The sequence below is a fragment of the Anoplophora glabripennis genome, unplaced genomic scaffold (assembly GCF_000390285.2).
Source record: "Anoplophora glabripennis isolate ALB-LARVAE unplaced genomic scaffold, Agla_2.0 scaffold13, whole genome shotgun sequence".
Lineage (NCBI taxonomy): Eukaryota > Metazoa > Arthropoda > Insecta > Coleoptera > Cerambycidae > Anoplophora > Anoplophora glabripennis.
The window spans coordinates 1,263,930-1,288,510 of NW_019416478.1; the positions used below are offsets into that span (position 1 = coordinate 1,263,930).

A 24,581-nucleotide genomic window follows, 5' to 3' on the forward strand; every position below is an offset into this window, starting at 1 on the left:
AGTCCCTTCAAAACTTCAAAGAAATACGAGGACAATCCCAAAAGAAAAGCACATTTTTCCAAAAATCCAACTTTTCTTCTACATCTTTGCCATTCACGGAGGTCATAGAAACATTCTTCCCGCATGTATTCAAATTTAATTCAACCCGTTTCTGCAAGTCGTGCTGTCGTAGCACTCCGTCGAGACGATTGCTGCACTTGATGTCAGTCAGAAACAATTTGCTGTTATAGAGTTTCTGTGTTGTAAGAACGAGAGAGTGACAAACATTTACAAGAGATTGAAAAAGATGCACAGGGACGACGCTGTTGATCACAGTATAGATAGTCGTTGGACAAGCAGATCTAGGGACTTACCGCACGGCGGCAGCCCGAACACTATAGTGACTCCTAACAATGTGCAGAGTATTCACAATCTGATTTTGGTCATAAAAGCATAACACTGAAAGAACTATCAATCCAAGCAGAAAGGGTGTGTGGAGTACATCGAGACAGTTGAAGTTAAAAAAAGGTTTGCGCCAAGCGGGTTCCGAGAATATCGACGGATGCCCACAAAGAAACAGGGAAGACAGCAAACTTTTGGAACATTCCAAGAATGTGACGGGAGTTGAAACCTGGTTGTGTCACTTTGAACCAGACGCAACGGCAATCGATGGAATGGCATCGTGCAAACTCGCCGAAGCAGGAAATTCAAAACTGCACCTTCAGCAGGAAAAGTGTATTTGGAAAAAACATGATGTTTGCTGTTGCATGATTACGCCCAGCCAGATGTTCGTGTGAAAACCACCACCGAGATTACAAAGCTTGGGTGGAAACACCCACCATACAGCCGTGATCTGGCACCGTGTGATTACCATCCCTTCGGTAATCTGAAGGGATCCCTTCGCGGAACGAGGTTTAAAAATGACTCCCTCATGAAAACTGCTAAATAGTAGTTCAAACTTACTGGTCTTGATTTCTACTGTGAACGTATGCAAGTGGCGTAAGGCGGTTGAAAGGACGCAGAGATTATGTGGAAAAATGACATTTTGTCTCTCAAGAATGTGTCAAGATACTGAAAAAATATCGAAAATGTGGAAAATAAATTGAATTTTAAAAAAACATTCGATTTCAATAAAAAGGGCGAGGTTAAAATCCAACGAACAGTATGAAACGTTAATAGCAAATAGGCAACCAGCAATACATTTTTTTATATTTTGCTACACAAGTGTGTCTAAATATGAATTAATGCACAAATAACAGACTTTCCTCCATTCTAACGCAGATTTTCTATAAAATGGAGTTAGTTTGAAACTCAAATTACTTTTTGTTGCAAAGGAATTTGTAATTTGCCGCATTTGAACAAGCAAATTACAAATTTCTTTACACCAAAAAATAATTTGAGGTTCAAACTAATTCCAATTTATAGAAAATCTGCGTTAGAACGGGGGAAAGTCTGTTATTTGTGTATTAATTCATATTTCGACAAACTGTGTAATAAAATCTACAAAAATGTATTGCTGGTTGCCTATTTGCTGTAGAATCCTCAAGACAAACTTCTAAAAATGGCCGATTTCACGATGGAAATGATTTCATTAGTTGTTAGATATAGAGGATATATAGAGGAGTGAAGGTAGGTGAAAGTTAAACTAGGTCACATTTTGATAATAAACGTTCGTAAAGGGATGTTTTATACATTCATACGGAGAACTTTCACGATGAAAAAAATTCCAACAAACTTTGAGAAACAGTAAATTTAAAAATGTCGCTAAGTGAACGAACTAGCGGAAGAGCCACTTAAAAACCATTTCTGACAAAAACGAACATACAAGGTTAGAATTCTGTTTCCCGCTCACTTTGTACATTAGATTGTTGGGGACGATTACCACCTTGACGTTTCAAGAAGCAAATACGTTAGATTTTAACCAAACTTGCACCATTTTTGTGTATATAAAAAAAAAGATAGTGATAACGTTTACTGAAACTAGGGCATAAAATGTACATACTCGTTTTAGCTTATATATAGTTAAGTAAAGCTGCAAAGGCCTCGAAATTAAGTATCCAGTTGTCTCAATACATACTCGTCCAACGTTACAAATTCCAAAAGCGAAATTTTTGGATTACACGACCCTTTCAGGAATCCAATTTGATCGAAACACTTTGTATACCAAGCCGGGCCGAGGACGAGCAAATCCGTACCCTAAATCTAGATATCAAAATACATATTCGCTTAAATTTTTTTAGCCGTCGGATAGTTGCGCGAAAACTGAAATCCTCCCCGACCGGTCGAATAAATTAAGTAAAAGGTATCACTAATTGATTTCCTATCTTAATTAGGTCAGCGCCTAGGTCTGGCTTTGGTGGTACTGGGGTCGTCCGGCGAGTTCTAACAGGTAACGGTCAGGGTGGTCCAGCCAGTCGGCGGCGCTCATCTTGACGGTCCGTTGACGTTCCGCCTCCTTCACCTCCCACTTCTTCACCTCCAACTGTCTTTCCAGGCTCACGTGGTCGCCGCAACCCCACACCTCGATGCACTCCAGGTAGTAGGGTATTTTTTGGAATTCCATCTGTAAAATAGGGGAAAATAGTCACCAAAAGCAATCGATAGGTAAATATTTTGATTCTAGAAGGAATATTTTAGACGTTAATTTCATTTTTCTACTTTTATTCAGTATTCTGCGTATTCTAGTCACAAAATTATATTATTACGGAAAGTCTATTTCATTATCGGGATGTTGTATAAGTTCTCGCTGTTTTTTCATGAAAATTAACGTTTCAATTAAAAAAGTTAGTAAAAAACATGTCACTGAAAGAATTGTCCATCGCTAGCCACAATCTTTTCCCATCTTTGTGGTAGCATTTTAATTCCACCTCACAAAAATGACACATCTTTCGAAGCTATCCAAGAGGCGACTCATTTTTTGGCATTTTCATAAGAATGGAAGTGCTGCGCAGCCAGGCCATGTGCCATCCATTGGGACAAGTGATAATCGAACGAGGTAGGACTCATTCGGTTTGAGCCAACCACCAGAACCCACCCATCAAATGCAAAATGGAAGCTTAAAACCATGAGTATTGGGCTTTGCCGAAAATGTTGACGCATGGTGAGACTACTCCACGATTTTCTACGCTTAAGATTATCGTAGCATATCCATTTTTCATCGCCAGCCTCCCATTGAAGCAGTTGTTCACACGTTTACGTCTCTAGGCATCAATTCGTACGGCACCTAATGTCTTTGCTTTCGAATAATTCTTAATGCCTTCACAACGTTTCAAAATTGTTGTGTGATCAACTACTAATGATTCTGCAAGTGCGGCTAGCGTCGGACATGAGTCTTCATGAAGTAATGCCTTCAATTCTTCACCTTCAAACTGTTTCGGTGAGACAGAGCTTTCTTTATCTTCACACCAAAATCATTATTTTAGAAGCGTCTAAACCAATATCGGCATGTTGTTCGTGACAGAGCATAGTTGCCGTAAATGCCAACAAGAATTCTGTGTATTTCGGCTGCAGATTTTCCCTTCAAATACTTTTTATTAAGCATGAAAAAAAGTACTTTACACTTTGGTGAAATAACATTCACTGAATTTCAAACTTGCTTACGGTACTTCTTTATAGGTGAGTTACCATCTTAAACTACACACTTGCAGTTCTGATGCCGCCATCTGTTGGAAAACAGCGAGAACTTATTCAACATGAAATAAAACAGTAAAAACTGACTGTTGTCAAAGTTATTAAATAAGTAACTAATTAGTTATAAAATTGGGGGATGTTTGTTATTTTTAGGAGAATATGAATGAAGAAAAGGAAAATCGAGGCAAAAATATAGAAATAATACTAAATTATGAAGTACTTTTAAATTTTTTTATCCAGAATTTGCAGATAATTCTAGAATGTCTTTCATGTAAGGTCTTTTATTTTCCAAAACATATATGACTATATTGTTTTTATATTCTCCCTGAAAATCAATGCACTTTTGCATACGCTTGAACCAATTTTCAAAGTACTTTTTCCGTTTCGACTGAAGTACCTCCAAAACATGCATTTTGAACGCATCAACCGATTCTTCAGGAGTCGAAAAACGTTGACCTTGCAATTTATTTTTGTCTGGTAAAAAAAAAGACATTGGGTGCCAAATCAGGGCTGTATGGTGGACGATCCATCAATTTGACATTCAATTCTCAAAAAATCTCTTATTTGAGCTGATGTATGAGAGCTCGCATTGTCCTGGTAGAGAATGACGCATCTTCGACAATTGGCTTCCTTTATTTTTCCGAAGACTTCTGACAAACATTCAGAATTGACCGTCCGACGTGGAATTGACTCATCTTGAAAGACACCCATACAGTCAATTAAACTGCTGTTTACATTCGTTCTCGTACGCATAAATCCATGATTTGTCACCTTTTATGATGACTTAGAGGTGTTTTGAAGCATCACAATCGTATTTCTTGAGCATTTCTTTCGACCAATCCACGCCGGCCGTTTTTTGAGCATTTTTCAAATTACGTGGGATCCAACACATGCAATTTTTTTTTTGGCAGTCAAAGACTCGTGCAATATTGAACGTATGCTGGTCCCATTGATGCCCAAGGATGCCTCAATCTTACGATAAGTCGCATGACAATCTTCCTATATCGGTTTACGCACAACATCAATGTTTTCTGGAACAACAACCGATTTTGGACGACCTTCACGAGATTCGTCGGTGAGCAAACCACAACCACTATAGAATTTCGTATACCACCAATATACAGTGATTTTTTATGGTGCTTCATCGCTAAAAGAAAAATTAAGTTCATCGATGCACTACTGTTCATGATTTAAGTCCATTTTATGGCCGAGATGAATTTTTTAAGTCATTGTAAATAACACAAATAGCACCAGGATCGTCCATTCCCGAAATATTAAAGGCAGCCTTTATACAGTTTGCTTTAAAATGAAGACGTCACGCATGTGAAATTGACTATAAAAGTCGCCAGTATTCGCTGTTTAACAGAGCCTTGCCTGAACCTTCATCGGGGAAGCATCACTTGTTGTAACGGAAGATTTTCGCTTTATTTTTTTTTGTATTTAAAGCCTTTTTAAATAATTTGTATGGACAATTATCAAAAATAAAACATTTCATGGCAAAATTCCAAGAACATTGTAAACAGAAACCTGAGTTGTTTGTAAAGAAACGAAATATGAGGTTTATTTATTAATTAAAAGCACACATATTAATCGGATCCGGTAACGATACGGTCAAAAAAGCAATAAGGCAGTATTGGTTCAACGACGACACAAATATTTTTAAATTTCGACTTCAACTTTATACTGACCTTTTCAAAACCTCCATCGATGGTAAGAATTGGAGCCCTGGGGTCCTTACCGATGCGAAGGCCTTGCGGATACCCACGAACGCTCAAATTCAGGTACAGCATCTTTGCACCTCTTTCTAAGAGATGAAACCTGAAAATATACGAAGACGTTGCCAAAGAGTAAAAAAAATTCACATTACTAGGTTCGTTATCAAGTACGTAGGATATAACGATATAAACAGGCATTTTCAATTAAAACATTGAAAATGCAAATGAAAAAATCAATTTTGAGGCAATCAATTATCGAATTAAGTCAACTACGCCTCTTACTTGGGTAACAATTGGAAGACGGCGCATTCCTCCCCGCCCCAGTAATGGTGAGATTCTCTCCACTCGTTGGGAGCGGCGATGCAGAACTTCTGCCCGTCTTGTACTCTTAACAGGACCAGGGTCGGTCCCTTGTAACTGAGGACGTGATGGAGGAACCTGTTGGAGCCCAGTCCCATCTCGTCCGAGTCGTACAGTATCGTCCAGTGAGAGGGAATGGCGCAGACAAGTTTCGAGAGGAATGACTTACTCGCTAACCCTGGAAAATTCTAAAATTAATAGGAAAGAAGAGGAAAGTTAAATAATGTCGGAATTATGTGTCAATTACTTGCGAATTCAAAGAATACCGAAAAATCACTCTAATAATATATAAAACGAGGCATATTCACAAAGTAAAAGTACTGTAATGTGGTCTTTGTTTTCGACAAAGTTCATTTGTCTCAGTTAGTTGAGAACTGTTGTTGTAGTGGCACGTTGAAATGTCATTTCATGGTTCCGTTATTTACTTTTTTTTTATCAGAATTGTTTGTGCAGATCATGCAATTTACCGCACTTGGACCCTTTTCTTTGTTTTTTTTTTAATTCTAAGGTTTATGCCGACAAGCTCACAATCACCAACGCCTTGAAGCAGGAACTTAAGCGCTGTATCAATGAAATTCAGAATTTATACAAAACGGTCATGGAAAATTTCGACAAGAGTGTGCATGTCCCAGTAAAGTCATGGAGTCTCCATTTACCCGATATGCTATTCCATGCATAACCCTATACTGTATACTGACATGCGCCCCACGTTGGGCGCCGTGTCTTTTTCTAAGGCCTTCTGAAAATCCAAATGAGTCATGTATTGACATTCTTCGAGCCTATCCATGGAGAGCCACCACAGGACGTCAATCCCGGACTCATTTGGATTTCCAAAAGGACCTAGAAGGAGGCAATACTTGATGAGTCAATAAAAAAATTACAATTTTTAATTAAAAACCTGTGTTTTCTATCAAAATTACGTCTTGCGTGGATTTTGCGACACTTTCTTTAGTGGAAAAAATATCAAGACTGGATCGAAGAAAAAATACTAGAACTACAATAATACAGGGAATAAAACCTTTTTGTCTGTCTTACCCACACCGCTGTTGCTGGGCGACTGTGCTTTCTGTGGACGAGAATACAGAGGTGGTAGCGCTCCAGCCAAAAGCCAAGACATGCTCATGGTCAGCATGTGGGGGTGCGGTTTGGCTTGAGGAAATGGGTTTTGTTGCTCCAACACGGGCGTGGCTAGTTCCAGACCTATAAATAATTTCCTCTCAGAAAGCTGAACGTAGAGAACGTCGGTTAAAACCACGTATCCACGAAATTAATCAAACGGGGTTAAGAAACGTTTTTTTTTTTAATAAAAACTTAAAAATCAAAAGGACTCGGTACAAATTTTAAAAAATACATGCATTATCGATGTCCTGGTAGAGGTCCAAAATTTTTAAAAAAATAAGACTAAAAAATTTTCCAGAAAAATTGTAAAAATTCAAAAATTTGGAAAAATTTAACAACATATTAAAAAAATTTATCTTTTTAATAACTCTTAGAAATTATTTTAATAAAATAATCATGACACCATTTTCGCAGAATGTTTTTTGTCTGAATTTGTTTTTAGTTTATATGAAATTTGTTTAAAAAAATATTTTAACCGTTGATTCTTTAATTATAGGGAACTGAAATTTTCTTCCTCTTCTTTGCTTACTCATGAAAATTTTATGTTTTGTTTCTTTTTGATGATTTAAATAAAATATTTTAATTTACCTGTTGATTTGCGCTTTATCTCTACTAATTCAAGATTTATAATAAATATGTTATTTTCATACTCTCCGAGGTTAATTCCAGCAAAATATATCTGGAAAAATATTTTAATAAGTATTTTTCAAGTGATTTTATTTTGAGATTCTTAAATTTTTTTGGACATTTTTTTAGTTTTTCAGGTTTTTTCCGAATTTTTAAATCTCTATACAGGATGAGAGTTTCTGTTTTATTTCACCCCCATGGATAGATTAGTTTTTTTAACAAAAGAACCTCAAAAAATTTTTTTTTACATGTACAAGGTGTTTTGATTTGTAGGCCACTAGTAGTAGTAAAAAAACAAAAAAAAAAATAAATAAATTTTTAAATTAGAACTATCTCAGAATTACAAATCCTAAGCTTGTTAAATCTTGTGTAATTCTTTTTAATTTCTTAATTTTTTAATTCTTAATTTTTGAAAAATTGCATTAACAATTTCTTTATCTCCGAAAATGTTCCAATACCTTTTTTTATACGTCTGGTAATTTTTAAATTTTATGAACAAATTTAATAACTTCTTCTTGGCATATTTTCATTACCTTCAGTGTAGTGAATTAATTTATTCCGAATTAACGTTAAAAAAAACAATACACTGCCAAAATTTCAAAACGGAATTCCTATTCGTTCCGGTTTTATAAGCCTAAAACCGAACGCCCATCGAGCACAGCAGGTAGGGCGGAACGCTTGTTCAAGTCACTTGTTAACCAAGAAAAGAACAGATACAAGCTCAGAATGATGCCTATGAGGAAGAAGAAGAACTGTTATATGTGGTGGAATCGCTGACTGATCGGAAAGCACTCTATATTATTGACAAATTTCTCGAATTTCTAGTTTTTGGAAATCTTCAAACGCGTTTTTCTCGAAACGACATTTTTTTCATTCACAGGAACCCTACTCAAAAAGTTATGAAATAGACCGAAATAACTCATTTAGAGGGAAAAAAAAGAAAACTGAAATTACTGAAAAATTCATTGTTGCGTCATTTTTTATTTTATTTTTTGCATTTTTGAGCATGTTTTTGAACTTGATTACAGATTTCTTTATTTCACCAAAAAGTATGTCAAAACGAAAAAAATGATTATCGGCAGAACTCTGTACGATGATTTTCCTAAGTAGAATTTTTCTTTGAAAAAAGTGTTTCGTACCGGAAAAAATGAATCTCAGAAATTTCTTGATTTTTTTATCTAAATAAATTTGTGGTTATTTAAGACAGACCAAGTTTCGTCAAAATTAAGTTATTTTTGCGGAAATGAGAAATAAAAAACGAAAAATGTGACCTCTACAAAAGTGGTAGATTTTTGCATGATCTACAAGTTTTGTATTCAATGCTTTTTCGTTTGACATCAACTTTCGCCAGAAGTCCCAATGATACAATTTTTCACAACTTTTCAACCCTCCAAATCAACCCTCCGCCACCCTTGCTGACGCATGTTTACCATTTCCACTTATAAAAGTTCAGGTAAATTTTTTTTTCTCCAAGTGTAATTTGGTTGGACTAAAACAACCATTATGAAAATTGAAAGTGTATTTCTACTAAGAATATTTCAAAAAAAGACAAAAAATTGTAGCAGGCCCAGGATTTGCAATTTGAATGAAGTTATAGTGTCCCAACAAGCGCGTATTTTTAAATTCTTAAAAAATATATATTTGAACTTTTTTTATTTGTTACATTAATGGTCTGCATACCTATAAATCAGAACACGTTGTATATAACAATACTTTTTTCCTGAAACCGACCGAGTTTTTGCCAGTATCGATTACTGATAATTTTTAATTGAACAGAAAAAACATTCCAATTTTTTACAGTCGCAACACACAAAAGCTGTATATTAAAATAATTAATGCAACATATCACAGTAGATGGTACAATTTAAGTTGTAAACATATTTTAATTTAGATACAGTCCAAAGGTAAGGTTCAATTTTATTAGACGGAATCATAAAAAATGAATAACAGATCTATAAATTATATAATTATTTACCTTAGAAGTCATTGTTTGTATGTTATTATCAATCAATTTTAATCCCATTCAATAAATCAAAGGTTTTGTGATAAATCCAAGTGATATAAAAATACTTTTTATATCTCCTTAAATCAGAATATAACAAAAAAATATTTCTACAAATTTTACCTATACAGAGCCCCAAATGGCCAGCTTGTTTACGTTTAAAAGTAATTACATTTCTCGTCATTATGCAACACAATAAAAAAAATCAGTTAAAAACGGTCTATTATCAATGATTAATGTTTTGGTTAGTTTAGAGTTAAAATTAAACCTTGCCTCATAGAACTAAGCAACACAGAAAATTTTCTAGCTCAGACATCAGATTAAGCAACAGCTATTCAACATTTTTTTTGTGTTTACCTGGATAGGCCACTATATCCCTAGATTTACCTAAAAAAAAAATATCGGAATAAAATAATTACCAATTACTCAAAGCCTTATCCGACGGATTATGGCAATGTACATACTTGACGCATGAAATTCGAAAAAGTGATGATTGAATATAAAAACAAGTAAACATTGTTAAGTAAATGTTTGAACGTGTACGTTATGTCACCGTTTATGAATAAACCGAGATAAATTTTATAATTTGAGATACATATCATTATTTCATTTAAAATTTCCTAAACGGCCGCTAATTTTTATTATAAACGAAAAATTCTATAAGGCGAGAAAACGTGTTTAATAGCAATAAAAGCGTAAACGTAAGGTCGAAGTATTATTCACTTTATGGCACTATAAAAATAGTTATCCTACATAAAATATTGGCACCCGCATTATGTCATTTTTAGTCGGAAGATAATGATATTTGTTCCAAGATTAATAAAATTAATTAGTCAGAATACAAATTTGAGTCGCACAGCAATTATTTTAGTGTACGATAAGGAGAATTTCATGTAGAATGAGTCACTATAACTAAAAACACGTCATTATACTAAAGGTATCTTTTAAATTAGATTACAAAAAAAATTAATTCAAAAGCGTAGTAAAAAACTCACCAGCAGCCAACGATTGCTCGCACTCCTCCAGAGTCCTCCAGGAAGTAGCCAGAGAATGCACCGCGTATCTATGTAGCGGGAAGAGTATTCTAGGAATGTTGCTCTGGATCCAGTGCGAGACAAACTGAACGGATAGACTCTTCTTGGAATAAAAACAACTGTCGACGACGGCCTTCAGCGTCTTGTTCGACGAAAGGCACATCTGTGGCCCCTCGGAGTAGTGATCCATGCTGATGTGGTACGTGCACATGAGCAGGGAGGTCATACCTTCTGGGGTCATTACTTCGCCCGAGGGATCTTCGCCTTGACTCGCCCACATTCTCACCAAAGTGTCCCGGATCACGTCGTCGTCTAATATCTAGGTTTATAAAAAATAAATAGTTTGAAAGGGAAAGGGGAGGGTTGTCCTTACGGCTAAGTAATTCTCGCATTGTAGCTTGAATGCCGTGGTTCCTATGTACGAATTTTTAGACTTGCTGTGGGTGTGAAAGTAGTCGAACAGTTTTTCGCCTAAAACTGGATATCTCGGAAATAAGTAATGCTGAAAGGAAAAGTTATATTTTAAAACCTAAAAAAACGTATTAAAAGCAAACAAGAATAAGCGGTTAAACAGTATGCCACATAAAACTTTGCCACGTTATTTTTTTGCAAAAACGTACAGGATTTTCATTTACTTATATTATTACACCTTTAAAAACTAGAAAAAAAAGAAAGAAAGACATTTTGTATACAAACATTTTTGGGTTTTTCCCACACTGCTATTAGAGATCAATAAAATAAATTAATATAAAAAAGTCTAGAAGCTTAGATTTACAAACACACCAATGTAGGTGTCAAAATACCACGAAATCCCCACATTAACAACAAAAACAAATCCTTATATAGGTACACAAACCTATTTAGTTAAATTAAAAAATAAGACTTCTCTTTTTTTCTTTCAACCTTAATTGATATGTTTTCACATTCCCGCACACCTACATGCATTACTTTAATGTTCCATTTTATTATGATACAATAAACATAAAAAGTGAATAAAAAAACTATGAAATAGTGATCAAGGTTAGATAACAAGCTTGCCTTCAAATATACTGCAACCCATGAACAATTTAATTGTTAGACAGTAACATTAGAAGTCACTTTCAAGAAGATATTACATCACTCTCGATATCATGTTTTCACTAAAACTTATTATGTTAGTACGTTTGTTTACTGAGTTTAAGTGTTTCATTCTCCATTAGATTTCTAGGTCAAAATTATGTATGCATTTGTCATATACCTAAATGTAATTACAACATAATAAAAATCATAGCTTCTATTTTTCATATAAAGTGAAATAAAACTGGAGCACATTAAATTTAATTACCAAATGTAGGCCAGCAAATAAAATAACAAAATCCGTTAAATAGAATAAATATAGTTGAATAAATATAGTTAAGTAAATGGGATATTTTAAGAGCTCAATAAAATATTATGAGTGGCAATTTTCCAAAGCATATGGCAAAAAAATGTGAAATCACTTACTGTAAAAACTTTGGGGGTAATTCCACTGACTCCTTCCTCTTTTTGGGCTTTTTCTGTTAGAATCTGCAACCAAACCATTTTCAAAATAATCAAATTAAAAAATGGCGCCTCAAAACAAAACAACTACCAACACTAAACACTTAAATAAAAGGACAACTGTTAATTATTTTGCGCTTCACGTCGAACATATATCATTAACGTGACTGGAGTGCAATTTAATTGATTTAACACGGTCTGATAAGATAAGATATACGTCACCTTGGCTAATTTTTCCGTGGGCAATATTTGGAATTGGGTGGGCTGCTTTTCTTCGATGTCGTTACCAGACGTCGTCCTGGATATGCTCTTCCTCGAGCCATCCTGGGAGCTTGCGCCAGAGCTTGGGGTCGAATTTCCCGATTTGTGCCCGTGCCCATGATGGTTACCCATTTTTTTTCTAACTTTTAACTGACATTCTCCATCCGCGTCACAACTGCGAACTGGGACTAGCAAACTAAATTAAATTCACTGTTTGCATTTTGTGAACTGGCAGCACTGGGTGTTGCTTTTGAACTACTGCAACAAAAGCAAATATTTGTTGTTACTAAATTATTATACATGTGACTTATGCAAATGAAATTTGTTTTTGGTATTATTTTGAGATTAAATTTTCAAGACTCATGCATTATTATATTCAAATGCTGGAAACTGGAATATGATACATTTGACCTACAGTTACCTTGTCAATTCGTATTAGTCATACTGATAATTTATACAGGGTGTAAATAAATAAGTATAAAAAAATTAAGGAATTTCCCTTTGGTAACTACGGATGTACGGATTTATTTACATCTCGTACATAAGTTTTGAAGTATGTGGGTTTAAATTTTAATGGTTATAAATTTGATCCTATTTAAAAAAAAATAAAAAGTAAAATTATTTTATTTATAATATAATGTATTCCTCACAAAAATAAACAGATACGCCTTATCTTACTATTAAAGTTACAATCTTAAGTTATAGATGAATCAGATTTAACGTTTCTTTTTACTTTTCCTTTTGCTTGATGTTTTTGGCTGTTCTCCTATAGTAACAGTTCCCCCTGCTATATCTTCTTTATCGTCAGATTTTTCAATAACCTGAAAACAAAATGCATTATTCTACCAGTTAACCTAAAAAAAAGTAATTACTATGAAATATACTTACCCTCTGTGCATCTATAAAGAACATAAGATCTCTAACTTGTTCCTTCAATTCAGAAACTTCTTTTTCCTTGTTCCGTTTCAGTTCGTTAAATTTTTCTTCCAAGTTCGTTATTTTGGCTTGCCACTGTTGCTGATTATTTCTAAGAGCTTTGCCTAACTGCCTTTCTTCATTTAAGTCGTTTAAAGTAGCCGCTAATCTAAAATCTATACGTTGATTGAAATTGTTTTTGAAAACTACACGTTTTAAATTACTTTGAACCTTGTTGTTGCAACTTTCGCTCGACGGCCTGTTTTTCCTTGCTGACAGCGGACAATTTTTTTCGTAGAACTTTATTTTCTTCTGATATAGCAGCAACGTCTTCCCTAAGATGTTTAGTCTCGTCAGATAACTGACTTTCTAATCTAAAATGTAATGTAATAAAATTTAAGAAAATCGTAAGCAACAATGTCAATACAGTGCTAATTTATCCTCGAAGTACATCCGTTGTTCTTCTAACTGTGAAGTTAGCAGGTATGTGAATTCTAGCTGTACGGAATCAACTTTTTCTTGGGCGCCCTCTGATTCGGATGGCGGACCCTCAGATGGCACCAACTTACCATCTGCTTTGTTCTGTAGAAGTCTATGGACAAAATTATCACCTACGAGAGTACATTATCCAAATATCAAAATATATTTATTTGAAAAATTAAGAACAATTTTATAATAAAACCACCTCAAAATGATATGAACGTAATAATAAAAGTAACTAAAAATGACACAAATAAATAATACAGACAATAACACAAACTAATTTATTATATACACGACACCGTTGAAAAGTAGCAGTATGAACTTTTACCTTTATAATCCCAAACCCTATGCGATCCTAACTGCAGAGCATAGCAATGTCCCGATTCTCGATAATGAGAAGCGGCGTGACCTCCTTGATATCTGAAAGAATATACATTCGTAGTTGCTAAAAACTAAATGACAAACATTTATTTATTACCTTCCGCACCCAACGTGGCCACAGATAAGGCATATCCACAGTGCGTCGGGAGAAGGTGCAGAAGTACCACATTGCTCGCATTCCGACGTTTCTGCTTGTTCGGGACTTTGAACGCATCGACATACTGGACACGTCGAATCGCCCCACTGCTCAAGACAGCTGGCATGGAATGCGTGGTTGCATAATATTGTTAAGACACCATCGACGGATTCATCCATACGTTCTAATAAGAACAGTATTATTGTAGCGTAGTTTCATTGTGTTGTATTTCTAAAAATTGTTTAAAAAGTGGTATTTACCGAGACAAACTGGGCATATAGGCAATTCGGTGTGGCCCGGTGGCGGTAAACCGTCATGAGCCCATTCTACCTTCGAAACCCAAACTATTCTGCAAATACTGTCTGGATCGAGACTACTAAACGGAGCCCCGTTAAACGTTAAATAAAACTCCATTGCTGCATCATGATTTCGAAAACTAAAAGTAAATAGTAATTCAATCTGGTTTTTATTTTATGAATACCTTACGTTAATAAGGCCATATACTGATTAGGTGAAGAATCCCTCAATACTCTAATGTGAGATATATCAGCATGACAGGGTGCTGTAAACGCCAACAAATCATGGCAAGTCATCGACGTTGGAACTCCGAGTAAGCACAATGTTAATGCTTCTTTCCTGCTGCTCAAAACACTAAAATACAAATCAAATTTAAGAGCATATCTTATACTTAAATGCTCAGAACATTTACTCCTCTTTATACAAATGGAGAATGCCTTTGGTAACTTCTACGAATGGGTTCCCACTAAAAAAGCCAATTTCACCTTTTTCTTCAACTGGCTCTTTGTTCTTATCGCCAGAAGGGGTTGTCTCACGAGAACACAGTGGTAGAAGTCCCCAGTCATCTCTAGGGCTTTCTAAACGGCTTGGGAACGTCTCCACGCTAATATCACGAATTTTTCTCTGTCCTCTTCCCTTCTGATTCGGTTTGGTTTCAGAATTTGATAAAGCTTCCGCTCCTCTAGAATCTTCTAAAATATTACTTACTACACACTATTTTACGAATATATGAAAACCTACCAGCATCTTGGGATGTTTCATTTACTTCCACACGCAAAACACATTTCGAAACTAGATCTGACATAGTTAATCCGTTTATGATTTTATCCGTAATGTAAACGTCAAATTTATAAATAAAACGCCATGTTTTTGAACTTGAACTCTTGAACTTCTAGTAGTGATAATGGTTTTAAAAGCTGTTATCATAACATAATCCAATAGGTTAAATTGCATTCGTGACATCTGCCCTCTTTCGTTACATTAAAAAGCTAATTTCGTTTGATATCCTTTCAATAATAAATGATAGATGGCGCCAGCTTGCACACGACCATTGGATATATGAACTACCAGTAGGTATATTTAATCAGTAGATCAATGTAAAGTCTTGACAATTAACCTTCAACAGTTATGTAGCTAATTTCTCGGTTAGAATCATTTACAGATTCGCGGGATAGATGGCGCTGAAATAAATAAGGCTTAAGACGTCAAATGTGTCGACAATTTGACAATAAAAATAAATATCAATAAGTTCCAATGATACTTATTGGAAAATAATCACAAATGTCCGGTTATAAAAGAGTCAGCTTTTATGAATTATGTAGATTGTGTGCCTCTAATAGTCAAAAAGAAAAGACACATATCTTCCAAGAAGAAGGGCGAAAAATACAATTACAAAATAAGATACAAACTTGTTTGGCATTGACGGTATGTTTATTTAGTCGGCTAGTAGTATTTTAAACATTACTGCTTTTAAGGTGAACGAAAATGACTTTCTACCGAAAGTTGTTTGCTCCAAATGTCTGCGAAATTTGGAAACCTGTTTTGGTTTTCGACAAGAGTGCGTTAGGTCAGAATCCATGCTCTCTACATATTTTAAAAATTTTAGATATACGGAAGACTTTAAGAAGTCTGGGAAGGTATGTTATTAATAACATTTGATCGTAACTTCTAAATTTGTTACCGTTTTGTTTTCAGGTGTACATAAAAGACATAAAACCGCAACCTCCTCCTCCTCCTCCGGTGCAGCAAAATCCGGAGATATCGACATCAAGTAATGTCACGTCAAGTAACATAGCAAATGCAAATCTGACTCCAAGCAATCTAACACCAGTAACTCCAATTTCTACATCAAATCCAAACATCATAACTATAAACAAGAATCAGGGTCAACCCATGGAACAAATTCCTGTCTACACCTTACAACTTCCCACTATTGTTTCAAATCCTAACCTAAATGGCATTAAAAACCAAAAAACCGACATTATAGAAAACAGACTATCGTCACAGTTGGCACAGAACCAGTTCGCTTACAATCTAAATTTAATGAACACGACTGCCATTAAAACAAACCTGCCGAAAAACGAGATGCTGAGCAACGTCGTGGTTAACGCCAACGGTGAAGTTATTAACATCGCCCAAATGGGCGATTTTGAAACAATTCTAAATCAGGGTAACGTAGTGAAGAGTAAGTATAAAACTTTGAAACGATCGAAGGATAGGATGGAAAATTGTACGCAGGACGACAATATTGTAAAAATTGATCTAACCGATTCGAGTAACGTTTCCCCTGTGTACGAAATAGAACAAAATGCAAAGTACGATAAATTACCCCATATAAAAACTACCCAGAATCAACCCAACAAATATACCTATTCTTTAAAACTGGACGAGAAAACTCAAAATCAGAATCCAACGGTTATTTTTCCCATATCCGAATACAATCAAACTTTTAATAATTTTACAAACAACAACGCCACACAGTCGAATATGAATATAGCCACTAGTAGTAACAGTATTTCTACAAATTCAAACGTCATATGCAACACGGGGACAAACGTCGAGAACTCTGCCATAAACATAAACCTCTTAAGCCAAAGCATGCAGGAAATGACACAGGTCGGATTCACAAACGTCATTTCCAATACAAATGCTAACGTCTTGAGCAGCCCCAACGAAAGTGATAATAAAATTAACGTACAAGTAAACACCGTAACGGACAATAACAATACGACTAACACCAGTGCAAATACGACACCCGTGAAGGTGCACGTGTGCGAAATATGCCAAAGGGGTTTCAAGAGACGGGAACACCTCTACCAGCACGTTAAGCTGCACACGGGGTTCCGACCTTACATCTGCGAGAGCTGCAGTAAGGCGTTTATGAGGAAAGAGCACCTGCTCAGGCACAGCACCTTGCATTCGGGCCAGAAGAATTTCACTTGTAACATATGCGACAAGAGCTTCTCGAGAAACGACAATCTCCTGAAACACAAGAAGACCCACGAGAAGCAGTCGAGTTACGTGTGCGAGATATGCCAGAAGCACTTCGTTATGAAGCATTATTACAACGCCCACAAGTTGACGCATGGTGACAAGTGCTACGTTACTTCCGTTTGGGGTATGCTGAAGACATAATGTCGTTTCTTATCGTTTTGTATAATAAAGTGCGGGTTTCTTGCTTTTTTGTACAGTTTTTTAATAATATTGGGGGTAAGAAGTAAGAACAAATCTAGTCAAGAATACTTTAACTATTGTCAAAATAAAATAGTATATTTTCATGTTTGGGAATAGAATATTGAAAGTTTTTCGCAAAGATAATCAATCTTATTTGTTTTTTTAGTGAAAATTTGTTTTAATAATTTTATTTAAATTTTAGAATTTTAATTGTTTAAAAAAAGCAAGGAACTGATTGGAAAACTGGAATATCCTATGTAACTGAGAATTATTTTCTACTACAAAACGCCTTAGCAGGGCTCGGTATTAAATTTTGTATTGAGAGGACCAAAATAAAAACTAGCGATTTTTATTAAAAATTTATAAACGCAAAATTTAAATGTTTGTACAACCAAGCCAGAAATCGACAATAGATCTTTACTTGTAGAATTGTTTGTTTTCTGTGATTTAATTTTTTTATCATTATAATGGGATTTTTCAGTTTTACGAGAAAATTTATATTGTACATATACATTTTATTATTTTCAAAGTGGTTTTTTATAGTGATCTACCAAATAGAAATCTCCTTAATAATATTCACTATCAATTATATGTATATTATCATGGAGTGACTATTTGGTGCCAGTTAGCTTATTTTTATTATTTATTTATTGAAAAAGTACAAAGTTTATTTATTCTAGATTACTTGTAGTAGCTTAGCAGCTAGTATTATACTTTTTATCTTTTAGTGGCCATATTTTTATTTTATATAATTTATTTATTTTAAATTATTTTAATAGCAGCATAACTAAATTTCAGCAGTTTTAAAAACTGAAAGTCTACAAAACTGAGATTACATAATCTAGTCAATAATATGTCAAAAATAAATATTTAAAATATTATTTTTGAAACAAAACTATTTGTTTTTAATATACAGGGTGGCCCAATAGTGTGTCATAAAGATTTGAAAAGAAATATTTTATGGGAGTGATGTTCTTAGAAAAGTTCACATTTTAAAAATATTTTGAATTATACAGGGTGATGCATTAGGGTGGAGCATCTTCAAGGTGGTTTTTCTTAAATGGAACACCACTCAAAATACTCAAAATACTTTGTTGGCATGCAGACGAAATATGTAAACAAACAACAAAATAGCAAAATCTTTATAATTTTGTACAGGGTCTTCTACACATAAGCCTCAGTTTAGCGAATTTCGAAGAACATTTTCTCGATTTTTTTAAATGGAACACCCGGTATATTATTTTGTTATTTGGATTAATATGTTAATTACCTACAACTTTTGTAAATAATACCCTATGCCTAAAATCACTATTTTCGGAAATATTGGCACTTTTCTAGCAAAACCCCTTTAATTTTGCAAATTTTACTTTTTATTACTCCAGTAGGCCATGAGTTTGACATAAAATAACAAAATCTGCAAGTTTATGTTGTTGTTTAATTGGCAGTAGTGTAAACTGCTGGATTGTAAGTTTAAAAATACTTCAAAATGAACTTTTCTCAAGCAGAAATGGTTGATATGATTTATGTATTGGGTGTAAGTGATAAAAATACTTTATTAACATGAATTTGTTATCGCTATCCACAAAGAAGGCAGCCCAGTGTACGAACTTTTAGAAAAGTAATGGATTGTTTTGATAATTCCGGTACTGTAGCTTATTGTAAAAATGTTTGGGAAAAAAGAACATTCACTGAAGAAAATGAATTAAACGTTCTTTTAGCTGCTACTGAAGAACCTCATATTAGTCAACGAGAAATTGGTATTGATATAGATATTGGAAGAACGTCTGTTCAAAGAATATTAAAGGACAATAAAATGCACCCATATCATGTCCAATTATTGCTGGAATTAACTGAAGAAGATTGCGGAAGACGATTAGAGTTCTGCGAGTGGGTTGAAAACAAAATTATAGTCTGGAAATAAAGAGAGTAATAAAACCCCGAGATAAGAACCGGCCTAATTATCGGGTAACACTAATGCTAACAGGTAATGGGTGTACATTAGTATATTTTACTGGATACATCATAGGGCAGGAGCCAGTGTATTGTGACAGATCAATCCAGTCTTAGAGCTGAATATACGAAGACATGCTAGTGCAGTAGAGTAAAATTCGACTTGTGTTTAGTGACTATTGTGCCAGTGGATATAATATTGTTTGGGTAAAATGTCGAGCTTATCAGATTACGTACCTGCTAAACGCGTGAAAAGATGTGCGCTGTCTCAGAATGAGAAGATTATTATATTAAGTGTATTTAATGCATTGAAACACCAAAATCCTACCAACAGTGTTGACGATATCGTGGAAAAGTCGATAATTTAATTGACGTTACTGTGGAACCTATCGTTATATCAATCTAGGAGACGAAGATAATTCATCAGAATATTCAGAGGATGAATTTTAATATACCTACTTTTTTATTTTCTTTATTGTACATTTATACAACACTACATTTACTCACCATAATTTGAATTTTCAAAATACATATATTTTTGTGTGGAATAAAAGTCTATTCATTAAATTTAAATAAATATTTTGATAATAATATTGAATAATTTTATTTGAATTACTAAAAACTCTCTTATCCCGGTTATGATCCTTAAAGTAGCCTCATGTTTTGAAATGCTGTTTTTATATTATTTACTTATAAGAGAAATGGACCGAGAAATTGAAGCGGCATAGAAAAAGATGGATTGTTGGGGATTAAATTTTAGCTACCTGCTACAATTTAGTACAACCCGGTCACACAAAGTTTTTTTAAAAGTACACCTCATCTATACCGATAATATATAATATAAAAATATTGAATATAAGCACCAGTACTACATTTATTTACGATTTGCATACATAATAAGCTTTTATTACTCTCTTTCATTTCTAAACAGACTATAGAATAGAACGTGATTTTACAGATTTTTCCTTTTTGGAGATGAGGCGACTTTTCATAAAAATGGCCAACCAACATAATTTTCATTATTTTGTCACAGAAAATCCACATTTTGTGAGAATGCACTCACAAAACAAATGGAGTTTAAATTTAATGGAGGACACTTTAAACATTTAGTTAGATAGTTAAACTGCTTATTTAGTTAGTACCTATTTATATTTCTTTTATTTTTATACTAAGTATTTATTTTATTACTAACACTTCTTCGATTCTGTTCATTTGTAGTAATTCTTTGTTCTTTTTAAATTTTGTTAAAATCTACTTTTAATCATTAAATTTAGCATTTTTCTGTTGTTTGACTAACTTACTATTATTTTGAAAAAAATATACATTTTCCACCTGACCTGACAACTTTTTGTCATTTGTGATTTTCTATGGTTTTTATCAATTTCGTCTTAGCCCGGACAAAAACAATTACCTTAACAATATTCATTTTGTTACTGTTGGCGGATAAAGGATAAATTATAAATTTTGTTATTTGATGGCAAACTCATGGCCTACTAGAGTAATAAAAACTAAAATTTGCAAAACTAAAGGGGTTTTGCTAGAAAATTATCTCATTTTCTCAAATAACTTGGCATGGCTGCATCAATTACAAGGCTGCATCGATTACAAAGAACAAAGACATTGCTGGAAAGAGAATTTTCTGTAGAATGCAAATTTGTAAAAATATACAGAATGTTCCATTTAAGAAAAACCACCTTAAAGATGCTCCGTTCTAATGCATCACCCTGTATAATTCAAAATATTTTTAAAATGTGAACTTTTTTAAGTATATCACTCCCATAAAATATTTCTTTTCAAATCCTTATAATAATTAAACATTGACACCCTATTGGGCCACCCTGTATAAGTTAAATTAACAAGAATAAATTTCAATGCCGAGGACAACTAAAATAATTTAGTTATGCTATTTATTGTTCCTACAGCTTTTTTCTGAAGAAAAGTAAAATATATCTTGATTTATTGCGGATGAAGTATTATATTATTTGTGCCTTTTGCGTTTAAGAAACGCAGAAATTTATAAATAATTGTCAACTATATCATATTGGAGAATACCAAAATTAGAGCATTATTATGAATCTAGTCGAGAATTTTATTCATAGTACTGAATTAGTTTGTATGGATTTATTTTCAAAATAAAATTATACTTTACCTATTCTAGTATTTTCACTGTCTTAAACTCTCTGTAATATCTTTTTACTGAAGTTTTTAGAAATGTCGATGACATATTTAGAAGATTTGTACATAAAAGACATAGAAACTCAGTTCAAGTTTATTATGAAGAATTAATTTAATACATTTAGAGTAAAAATACTAATATGAAGAGTATTAAAAACCTGAAATATTTTTCATTTAAAAAACGCGGTGATTAGTATGAATTGATACAGGGCAGGTGACTGTAAAATACCCTAAATTTTTTACCAATAACTCTAAAATGCTTTGCCTGACTTAAATGAAGTAGTTCCATTTATGGATCTCTGAAAAGTAAAGCAAAAAGTAAAGATTGATTTATATCAGTACCACTTAAGCCATGCAAAATTTATACAGGGTGTTTTCAAAAGAAGTAGCACAAATGGTACCAGTGAGTCTACATCTGAAAATAACACGTATGCATATAAGTTCATGTAGGTATATATTTTTTAAAGAAGCTTTTACTGACATCATTTTCGTATTCTTCTCTCAGCAAACCCTTTCATTTGATACCCATACCATGGGGGTGCATAAAAAATAACTAGTCATAATTTTTCGAAAATTTCTGCCCCTTGGAGGGGATTGAAATAAGCATTCAAAGTTATTTTTCGCTACAAATTTTTTGCTTGACAAAAATTGGATATTAAAAAATACATATCAGATAGCTTGGTTTACTTTAAACTTTCATTCATTTGGAAAACACTGAATATGATGGCTCCTCGAAGCTTGTCCCTAAATCTGTACGCAACGGCTGGTATGTGGGATCTGGGGCGCCGCCCCTCCCCCTAGGAATTTTCATAGTAAAAAAATCTAGATAAATAAATGTTAAATTTGTAACATGCAGTCAATTTAACTCGACATACAAAATTCATTTGATCTTTCAAATCAGTGAATACGTTGCTCGTAGCTCCCCCTTAAATCTGCAGTGTTTCCAGCGGTGGTCATGGTTACCGTCGCGCAATAGTGAAAGACGGTAGTTAAAAATTGCGGCGTCTTCTTATTTTTGCAGTGTGTTTATTCTTCTTTTTTGACCAAACCCCGTATTTTAGCATTTCTTGTTTATCAGGAATAACTTTTGCTCGAAAAATCAACAATAAAACGGTTTACAAGAGTGCGCGGTACCCCATCCGGCGACACGCTCTATCTTTTCTATCACTCCAGGAAACCCCTCAAAAAAAAAGAAACAACTGAACGTCGATTTAAATATACAGGGAGACATTAGTGTGAAAAAGTAAAATAACTCCCTTGTTATTCATAATACAGAAAAAAAGTTTATATAAAAGTTGTACAGAATCAAAAAACCTAAAGGACAAAATTAATTTTAAACACAGGGCGATCAGTAAAAACGGGGCACGGCAAATATTACATTTTTTAAATGGAACACCCTGTATATTTTTAAACATATGGATTTATGAGAAAATTCTATATATGGCAATATAAACAGTTTAACATTTAAGTGCGGGGTTGCCAAGTTATGTAGAACATTCTTCAAAATTTGGAAAAAACATTACCTCGAAGAAATTATTTCAACACTTGGAGCAAAAATATTTGACATAGTTATAGGCAAATGTTAGGCAAAGTCTCCTATATTAGCTAATATCGATATTTTATACAGGGCATTTTTTATAATACGATAATTTTAAGAAAGTTCAAACTTTGATTTTCTAAAATTTGTCAAATGGAACACCCTGTATTTTATTGCTCTATTTTATTCACATATCAGTCCACTTCAACTTTTATTATGTATGTTCTACACGTAATGTTGTCAGTTTTTAAGATATAGCAACAATTCTGGAAAAACCTAGGTAATTTTTATTATTTTCGGTCGCACGAAATAGCTTTGGAAAAAACTGTCACATTGTGTCAACTTGTCAGTTCATAATTTATCAATGCATTTTGAGTTCATTTTATTAGTTAATATCTAATTGTGGTATTTTATAAAATAATAAAAATGTAAGTTTTTTCAGAAATGTCCCACTAAACATTTTTCAGTTTCTGACATGTTTCAGAAACGTTTCCATTTTTCTTGAAACGTTTCATAAAAAACCCATGCAACGTTCTGGTAACGTTCTAGAAGCCCAAGATGTCCTCCCCAAAATACGTTTCCAATGAAACGTTTCAAAAAATTGGTTTCAGTAACATTCTTTTTATGTTCCATTTATGCCCTCGATATTTTTGTTTTACGTTTCAGTATATTTTCAGAAATGTTTGAGTAACATAATAATTTTATTACCATATTGTTCTCATAATGCTCTCAACTTTAGATCATTTTCATTTCAAAAGCGTTTTTGAAATAGTATAAATAGTGTGAGTATTTTTTTAAATATCTCTAATACTCCTTTGTGATATTTTTATTTGTATTGTGAATGACTTAATTCGAACTAAAAAAAGTTACATTGTATATTAAAAAAAATAAATATGCTCTTCTAGTTTGGGGATGCGGCAACTTTTACTAAGAATTTCTTTCTTTTTGAGAAGCCACTGAAAAAAGTTTCTAATATGGATTACGAATTTTGCCATTCATCGTACAAATAAAAATATCACAAAACAATATCAGAAGCATTAAAAAAAAGCTACACATTTTATATAGTTCAAATACGCTTCTGAAATGGAAATTTTCTAATGTTGAGACCTTCATGAATATGGTAACAATGACGAACTGATAATTAGAAAAAGTTAGTTATGATTATGAATCTTAAAATGGTAGGTACATGAAAAACAAATAACATTACTGAAAAATAATATAAAGTTATAATTTCTTCTACGCATGGTCAATATTACATATATCCTTTTAATAATAATAAATTATACAG

The 24,581-nt window shown here is 33.6% G+C and overlaps 3 protein-coding genes across 4 annotated transcripts; 1 reads left to right on the forward strand and 2 right to left on the reverse strand.

Moving 5' to 3' along the window:
• Nucleotides 1-1,446: 1,446 nt before the first annotated feature.
• Nucleotides 1,447-12,445, reverse strand: LOC108904506. The gene is made up of 9 exons (XM_018707098.2): nucleotides 12,207-12,445; nucleotides 11,949-12,011; nucleotides 10,840-10,968; nucleotides 10,428-10,785; nucleotides 9,790-9,819; nucleotides 6,720-6,884; nucleotides 5,607-5,862; nucleotides 5,298-5,427; nucleotides 1,447-2,542 (listed from the first exon to the last, which is right to left on the reverse strand). Exons 1-9 carry the CDS (start codon nucleotides 12,375-12,377, stop codon nucleotides 2,321-2,323), a joined length of 1,524 nt encoding a protein of 507 aa, XP_018562614.1. The 5' UTR covers nucleotides 12,378-12,445; the 3' UTR covers nucleotides 1,447-2,320.
• Nucleotides 12,446-12,851: 406 nt separating this feature from the next.
• Nucleotides 12,852-15,355, reverse strand: LOC108904149 (BRCA1-associated protein). 2 transcript variants are annotated; one of them, XM_018706589.1, is made up of 10 exons: nucleotides 15,199-15,355; nucleotides 14,870-15,146; nucleotides 14,647-14,811; nucleotides 14,421-14,596; nucleotides 14,122-14,344; nucleotides 13,972-14,063; nucleotides 13,588-13,771; nucleotides 13,385-13,534; nucleotides 13,134-13,329; nucleotides 12,852-13,066 (listed from the first exon to the last, which is right to left on the reverse strand). In XM_018706589.1, the coding sequence occupies exons 1-10, from the start codon at nucleotides 15,260-15,262 to the stop codon at nucleotides 12,962-12,964; spliced, it is 1,632 nt and encodes a 543-aa protein (XP_018562105.1). In that variant the 5' UTR covers nucleotides 15,263-15,355; the 3' UTR covers nucleotides 12,852-12,961. The 2 variants fall into 2 exon arrangements, with proteins under 2 accessions (XP_018562105.1, XP_018562096.1); XM_018706580.1 differs by having other exon boundaries at nucleotides 14,870-15,149.
• A 318-nt stretch (nucleotides 15,356-15,673) lies between these two features.
• LOC108904208 (zinc finger protein 90 homolog) lies at nucleotides 15,674-18,481 on the forward strand. The gene is made up of 3 exons (XM_018706672.1): nucleotides 15,674-15,882; nucleotides 15,933-16,094; nucleotides 16,153-18,481. Exons 1-3 carry the CDS (start codon nucleotides 15,739-15,741, stop codon nucleotides 17,590-17,592), a joined length of 1,746 nt encoding a protein of 581 aa, XP_018562188.1. The 5' UTR covers nucleotides 15,674-15,738; the 3' UTR covers nucleotides 17,593-18,481.
• The last annotated feature ends 6,100 nt before the right edge of the window (nucleotides 18,482-24,581 follow it).